The following is an 8512-nucleotide window of genomic DNA, read 5'->3' as shown; positions in this document are numbered from 1 at the left end:
CCCCCCCCCCACAACACAGCCTGAACCCGAGGACGCTTTTCTTGATTCCGCTAACTCCATCCCTCACTTTGCTCCGTCTGCCAAGGGACTATCTGTCATTCTCTCTGTGCCATCTGAATATTTATTCTTGAGGGGGTGCTGTCACACACTCACTCTTGGAACATTAACGACAGCGATAAAGCCATTTAATTAAAAGTGAGCCTGAGCTTGCCCCAAAGGTGTTTTTTAAGTCCAATTAAATGCTCAAATGATGCCCTGATATACAGCAGGGTCGTGGTACTTTGCACCTGTGGTAAATCACAAAAGTCTAGCACTCACACATAGATATTACTTCCATCCAATAATACACTTTGTTTGGAATGGAATAGATTAGCTTCTCGGGCGGTTTTTAATTTTTGTAATGAGTCAGTGTAATTTGCAATCCGCGCATCCATCACTGTACATCACGAGGAGATAAATGCTCCATGCAGATGGGTGTCATTAGTTATTGTGTGTCTAATGTGTTTGTCGTGGTGTAAAGATACAGGCTGACAGCAGTCTGTTACAGACGGGCAAACCAAAAGCCTCGCAGATCTGGTTTTGATTAGTGGCGAGACTTAGATGGTGTTATGTTTAGAGTGGGGGATGAAATCTTCTCATGCTATACCTGACTTTCTATGCCACCATGTTGTGAGAAAGACATGTAATTGAGAAACAATTTGGCCTGCGACTTATTAGTATTTTCTCGATATTTTGTTTTGACTGCAAAAATGTCAGAATATATATAAAAAATGGCTGTTACACATTTCCCACAGCCCAAGCTATTAGACAGTATGTATATATGTATTTATATATATATAGCATGTTTTATTTGTTTTTATTTGGATAAGATAAAATATATTTAGTGAAATATCTTATACAACAAGAAGTAAAGCATCTAATAACATTTGAGAAGCTGGAACCAGATAATGTTAGGGCATTTTTGCTTAAAAAAATAACGTTTTCACGGTTTCATTTCCAATCAGACGTCTATATTTCAAACATATGCACTTGTGGTCCTTATCTCTTTCCCTGTGTGTTACTGTGTGTCTGTGCTCTGATTTAAGCACACCATTCAGGCCCAGTGGTGGGGATTACTCTGGCTTTGTTGAAGGGGTTTAAAGAACGGGTCAAAGTGCACCCACTTAATATGGGCCCCAAAGGCCCTCCTGGGTAATTGCCAGTGCCTAATAAACTTCTAGATACCCTCTTTTCACTCAGATCTGGAGAGTGCACAGGGCAGAATGGGAAAGCTCAGGGCCCCCTGGAGCCGTGATCTCAGAATGGTGTGTGACAGGTCGTCCCTTCACCCCAGCAGCATGGTAATTCAGACCTGGGGTGCAACGCGCTGCCCTATTTTGCTCCTAGCGTTGCGTGATGGGACAGGTTACTGAACAATTTAGTCAGGGTTTTTGTAATCTGCTGTGAATAGTGATTGGGAGAAATGTCAGCAGCAGGTACAGATAAGGTCAGAGGTGTGGTTTGGCATATCTTTCCAGGATTGGAAACGGCCAATGGGATTTGGAATGCCCCTAATGCTCTGTGGCTAAGTAATTGGCCATCAGGATATGGGTCTGACTAAAGCCATAAATGGCATTTTGATGCCTCTAAGAGATACAGATAAAAAGACAGCGACACCCGCGATGAATTGCGAACCTTTTTATTTTACCAGGGCTAAAGCAAGCTCCGGTAGCTAATGAGGAAATGAAAAATATCCTCCTTAAACACTGACTTGACCTTGATTACAAACAAAACAGGCTGATTTATCTCCTCATGTACACACACCCCTTTTTCACCCTCATTCAAAGAAGACGCCGCGCTATCTTGACAAGAAGAGAAATCAGCCTTCGAGGCGTACAGCCTGACATTGAGATACAATGCATTTTCCACACAAACCCTGGTATTTCAGATAAAGAAATGTGTGAGTGTCAGCGAGGTTATATGAATGGATGGATGGATACATAAATATATGGATGGTGATGATAATGGTAATGTCCTGTGCTGTCATTATGGAAGGCTTGTCGTTAATCAAGTGAGAAGGTGACTCTCCCATGCCGGCCGGTGGCGTTACACAAGGGTGTCACAAACAAGCACGCACCCTTGTGTGCATAGTCACCCGTGCATAAAGACATACACACGTGAAAATTACATATATGAGCACATGTGTGTACACATTCTGTAATCTATCTGTATTGATAAATGCAGAGGGCAAAATGCCTGGAGGAGCCATTTTCTGACTAACAATAACATTTGCAAGGCGCTGTTTGACATGAACATGAAATCATGAGGATGGGCAGAGGTAAATATTTGTTTTTTAGCCACTGGTACCAATCGACGATGGCTCGGAGCATTCAGAAGTTTTATGTTTTCATATTTCACCGCAATAACAACCCGTGTATTCTCCTCCTGTTTGCCTATTTGGTCCTCAAGGCTTCACATATCAAGTGAACAGGGCTATATGAGCTTTTGAAAACTATTCCGGGTACTATTTATTTTCAGGGCAAATGTAAACCGAACACCGTATGCTGCTGAAGACACATTTCACAAGGACCAGCCTTTGAAGCAAATACATGAATATGGATCAGGTTTTACATGGAGTTACAGGGGTGTTGTACTTCATCCTCAGGGTTGAATGGGGATAGAAAGACTAACAGAACATTGACTTTAAGAAGTAGTACTGTTATTTGACTTACAGTACACCATGCTTGCTAAAAATGAACTTACTTGTGTAGAAGTACAGACTATTTGGATTAAAACTAGCTTACATATAGTGTTACTGAAAAGGCCAATATGAATTCAATATTAGTGCACCCAATGAATCAATCAATCAATCAATCAATCTGCCATTTCACTGATTGAATGTAGTGACCAGCTTGTTTTTATTGTAATCTCAAAGATTCCTTCATGAGGACAGGGTCTCAAATGTTAATGGAATTGCCTCATAATTTGGACCACAACCATGTCAAATTAGGCTCTAATTTAAGCTTATTTGTATTAATATTTCATTAGAATTCTTTAATCAGTGGAAAATGAGTACTAACAAGTGCAAGTGCTTAAAAAAGTTGCTCTTGATTGTGTAATTCTTGCTGCTGTTAACAAGTTTATATTCAACCTGAAATGTGAGAAATGCAGAATGTGTTTGGTGGAATCAGAAGATCAGTCATTATGAAGAATTGTATAGCGATAAAGTACTCAACTCTGTTGCATGTCGGTTCTATCAAGCTTGACAGACATACCCGTTTTGTAATATTAAGACATTTCAAAATCAAATCGTCTTTAAAATCATTTCCTCCCCCCCTTATATGTCAGTTTTTGTACTGAGGGCATTTTAAAGAACTTGTGCTTTGACAGAAAGGTTGACACCTTTTTCAATAGCGGTTTTCTTTCCAAACTTTGTGAAGAGTGTAAACTAGGACACCAGTTTCTGACATGACTTGCATTTTTCAAGGTAAAAAGATTATTTCTCTCTGCTCATCTTTATGGCCATCTGAACAGCCTGCAGATTTTAGCACACTCAGGAGACATTTGAGTCTGGACATGAGTGGAATGTCATTACATTGATATAACTTATTCTGAGCTATCAATATAATGTAAGAGTGCATGCAAATCAGCCATGCCCTTTTGGCATTAATTAATTATCAACCAACTCTTTTATGTCCAAATCTCACATCCTCTCATAACTTCAAAAAGAACTTTGTGGAATATTGAGGGTAGAAATCCAATACCCCCCTCCCCCCCAAGTGCTATTTTGGACATTTCTTAACAAATGCCTAGGAAAGAGTGAAATGTGAAAAGGAATTCAGGAGGTTGCTTTTCTTATCTGTTATGGTGTGTTTTTGGGAGCCAGATACAAATGCCAATACAAACCTCATTGGTTGATCCCCTTTGTAAGTCCCTGCAGTGGCTTAGGCTTAGCCTGCAGGCCTCTTCCTGGATGACTGTTGTTGTCAGGACATCATTCTAGTCTACAAAAACTGTCGTCTAAGCCTGTAATCTGAGAGCCCGCAAAGCTTTCCAGACTGTAATGAGAAAGAAAAAGTCCAATGCCTTCAGGTAACAGGCTCAAGATGTGGACTATAGGGATGAATTTAAAAGTAAAGGACACGGCTAACTCAAAGACACATCTCTAATGTTTTATGAATAGACTCCAGGAAAGCAAAAGAGAGGCAGTTATTTTTGGATTACATATTTAAAGTTGCTTTGTGAAATTGATTTCATTGATTTGTCTGAGGCCATTGCTTGAATAGTGTTTTCTTGACCACCTTTCCAAGTGTACTTCTATATATCCAGTATATAATTGATCCACTTTGTGTGTGTCAGCTACAAGAGCTTTCATTATTGATGTGCTGTGATGGCGCACACATAACAGAGTCAATGAAGACCAGAGACACCATGTTAAATTCAATAGCAATGTAAATGTCAGTACAAAGTCAACAGTACTCCATGTATGCACATTCATATAAAGCAAAGTATTAGCAACAGGGTAATTATCAGCATAGATTTAGCAGAAGGAAATGTATGCAAAGCAAGATAAAAGACACTATCATCAGCAAAGGAGTTTACACAAAGCGTCTTTAACCATGCGTCTTCTCTTCCTCCCGTCTCTTCCCCAGTTCTGAGAGATGACTTCCGTCAAACGCCTAGTGATGTGGTGGTAGCAGCAGGTGAGCCGGCAGTCATGGAGTGTATACCCCCCCGAGGCCATCCTGAGCCCACCATCTCTTGGAAGAGAAACAACATCCGGGTCAATGACCGAGATGAGAGGATCACTGTAAGTTTTTCTATAATATTAGTATCATGGAATTAGGGATTTTAACTAGAAGCAATGGAACTGCTGATTTTCTTTCCAATTTCTTGTAATTTTTTTGTTTTCTCAACATTATTTGCAAGGTTTGTGCATTGTGATGTTAGGGTCACACAAGCTAATTTGCTTTATATTTCCAAATGGTCTTTCAATTATTTTTTGTCATACACTGACCCAATCAATAACTTGATTGATTTTTGACAAGTTGATTAGAAATCCATCCAGTTCCATGATGGTTGATAATAGTGAAGTAGCATCACCATTAAACTGCAATGATTGTGGTTTAATGGAACCCTTTCAGGCTCTTCACCAGAAGACCACCTTCTAGGAAAAGGTGGCCAACGCAAACTTTAGAATGCAACACCCAACATGTGAACTTGCTATTTGGGAGCATGCATGCATCCGTCTGCTTGCATCTGCTTATTACAACCTGAGCAGTGGAAGATGTTTCTATGGCAAAATTGCCCTGAGCATGACTCATTGTCAAACAGTGGAAGAACTAACAGAGGAGCCATCTGTCATGACAGTCTTAACGGGATGGCCTCTCTCTTGACTAACATGCCTCAAATCCTGTTTCCAACCTCTTTCCATTTGTCTTCTTTCTGCTCCCCCTCCACGCCCTCCTCCCTTCTCCTCTGCTTACCTTTTCATCCATCTCCTTCTGTGGCTCCATCTCCCATCCCCTCTTCTCCACCTTCTGCTCCCTTATTCTCAGATGCGAGGAGGCAAACTGATGATTTCCAACACCAGGAAAAGTGACGCTGGCATGTATGTGTGTGTTGGGACCAACATGGTTGGAGAGAAAGACAGCGATCCCGCTGAACTGGTGGTGTTTGGTGAGTCATTTTCGCTGCATCTCATTCAATCATGGTCAAATACTGCAAATACTGCATGGAAAATGAAACATATGGAAATTACCGATGCAGAGATCTCTGTCTTCGCATAATATTGGTTGGGGTTATGCAGTAAGTTGTGATAAGAAAAAATACAAACATTCAAATGAATAAAGTGGAGCTAACAGTTCATCTATTGGACTTTGATAAATGTTAATTTACCGATTTTACATTATAACATTTAATAATCATGTAGAGCAATGATGAGCTATTTTAATGGTTTGCCTTTCTGTCTTTCTCTGGATTTATTTACTCTTGGGGTGCACTTTCTTTGCTCAGCCTGATGTTGTTGGAGCAGCAGATGAATGACTCCCTTTGCCTTGCTCTCTTGACCTCTCGGTTTCTCTCCTCCTCTCGGATCCTCCGCTTTGCTCTCAGCGGAGCAGCAGCGTAAGCGCTCCCAAAGTGTGTATTGATCCCAGGAAACCGATAGAAGATTGATATTTTCTTTTAAGTCCCAGAAAACCCCCTACCTTCTCCGCACCACCGCCCACATGCTGCTCCTTTGTGTAACCCAGTGTGTAACACTTGATTTATTATTTTATGGTTCCTGAAAATGCATGGCTCTACACTTTTCCTTATATTTATTATTACTGCCATCTCTGAGATTTACAAGATTACAGCCAGTGCATCTGCACCAGTTTCTCTAGGATGTCATCATTTTTTAAAAACAGATTATGACTATGACAAGAGCTCACAATGCACTTTTGTCTCCCTAGACATATGTCTCTGGTGGATGGATTCTCCCACCTGTGTAACATGCCTGTGAATCCCTCAGCGATGATGCCAAATCTCCCTTTTTATTTGATAATGCTACCATGTTCAGTAGTGGTGATTTGGTTTTCAGGTCACTATTTGTCTTATTCTCGTCCATATCCCAGTTGCTGCTGTGGCAACAATCTAATTCCCCTGAGGCAAAGGAGTCCGTTAAGTATAGTAGCACGAGGATTGAAGCCTTTCTCCGTCCTCTGTCTCTGTTTCATTTCAGAGAGGCCAGTGTTCACCAAACAGCCGGTGAACCAGGTGGTGCTGGCAGACGATACGGTGGACTTCTTCTGCGAGGTGCACGGGGACCCGACGCCGACTGTCCGCTGGCGGAGAGAGGAGGGAGAGCTGCCCCGGGGCAGGTACGCCACAAAGGACACGGCTTGTTGCGTCAGCACCGCCCTGGCATCTTCATACCGACAATATGTGCTGGTGGCCAGGGTGTTATTACATTACTGGTCATTACACTGACAGTATAACAGCTTCGTATTGGAGAGCAAATGTCTGCATTAATGATTGCATGTCTGTTCTGTGCTAACTAAGCCAGGCAAGATGAGAAGAGATTGAATGATTACTTGAATGATTGATTGAAAAGAGGATCTGTGAGTCTATTATCTGTGTGCGCTGAAATAAAATGTAATGATTGTCTTTAAAATTGGCAAAAAACAAAGTCAAGTGCTGCTCACAGTACATACCGTTCCAAAGTTACTCCAGGAATCTACATGTATGCCTCATATGGCACAGCAGTAGTACAAAGTACAAAGACAATCATTTAAATACGAAAGCAACATCATAATTAAACAGCTGTCAAACTTGCTGTGTGCCTTTAAGACACTGATAGTAAAAATAATGCCAGTCATAGTACATAATAACAGGGATGATAGTACAGCAGGGTAATATGGTGAATGAGATACTGTGAGAGTCTTTGTGGATGTGACTGGATGAAACTTTAATGATTCCTTTGGGTTAATAAGCTCAAATGTTCCAGCGGGATTCAGAACTACGCCGACTGCCCAGAGCTGAACAGGACAATAATCTGAGATCCACCAGCCACATCTCAAAAACAACTTTTCAGATAGTAGTCTTACTTGCAGCCTTATTATCAGTCTCATAGCTCTACAGTTTGTTACTCAGTAGCATTTTTACAAATGTGACCAACTAACTTTAAGTCATTTAAAATGAAATTCCCCCTTGTCCTCACCTTTCACCAGACCGTAGTCTTTAGAGAAGTGAGGTATTACATTCTGTGCTAAATCTTGTGTGTCGATGTCATTCCAGGTTTGAGATCCGCAGCGACAACAGCCTGCGTCTGAATCAGGTGCGTGGGGAGGACGAGGGCACTTACACCTGCGTGTCCGAGAACAGCGTGGGCAAAGCAGAGGCATCGGGCACCCTGCAAGTGCACGGTAAGACACGCGTCCAAAATGACATTGAATTCAGATTGTTTTTTTCAAGCAACTGAGATATTCCAACAGCCAGCTGGCTGCACAGTCATGATGGAGTTAGTAGTCATTTGTAATGTAGTACATTGTGAAATGATTTGCAAAATGTGAAGATCGCGGAAAAAAGCAAGCTTTAAGTGCGACAGTGGCGAGGAAAACCTTTCCTTTTAGGAAGGAACCTGGGACGGACCCAGGGTCTTGGTAGGCCGTGTCTGATGGGCCGGTCGGGGGTGCGATGAACAATGGCAATAATAGTCGCAATGCAGATAATGGAACTATGACTAGAAATAGTAGACGAAGGCAAGGCTTAACGGGTATAACAGGGTGTAGCATGGCATAGCAAGACGTAGCAAGGCACTGCAGGGCAAAGCCGGCCATGGCAAGACGTAGCAGGACGTAGCAGGACACAGCAGGACGTAGCAGGGCGCAGCAGGACATAGGAGGACGTAGCAGGACATAGCAGGATGCAGCAGGACATAATAGGGCATAGCAGGACGTAGCAGTACATAGCAGGATGTAGCAAGACATAGCAGGGCTTAGCAGGACGTAGCAGAGCTTAGCAGGACATAGCAGGACGTAGCAGAGCATAG

General features: G+C 41.9%; 1 protein-coding gene across 4 annotated transcripts in view; it reads left to right on the top strand.

The window, feature by feature from the left end:
* robo3 (roundabout, axon guidance receptor, homolog 3 (Drosophila)) overlaps positions 1–8512 on the top strand; it is a 110809-nt gene that overhangs the window by 49361 nt on the left and 52936 nt on the right. For all 4 annotated transcript variants that reach the window (XM_032533531.1, XM_032533534.1, XM_032533533.1 and 1 more), the window contains exons 3-6: positions 4632–4789; positions 5538–5658; positions 6704–6842; positions 7759–7886. In XM_032533531.1, coding sequence (XP_032389422.1) covers positions 4632–4789; positions 5538–5658; positions 6704–6842; positions 7759–7886 — 546 coding nt within the window. The remainder of the gene's footprint in view (positions 1–4631; positions 4790–5537; positions 5659–6703; positions 6843–7758; positions 7887–8512) is intronic.

Source organism: Etheostoma spectabile, chromosome 13 (genome assembly GCF_008692095.1).
Source record: "Etheostoma spectabile isolate EspeVRDwgs_2016 chromosome 13, UIUC_Espe_1.0, whole genome shotgun sequence".
Taxonomy (NCBI): domain Eukaryota; kingdom Metazoa; phylum Chordata; class Actinopteri; order Perciformes; family Percidae; genus Etheostoma; species Etheostoma spectabile.
This window is presented reverse-complemented; position numbering and strand designations above follow the sequence as displayed.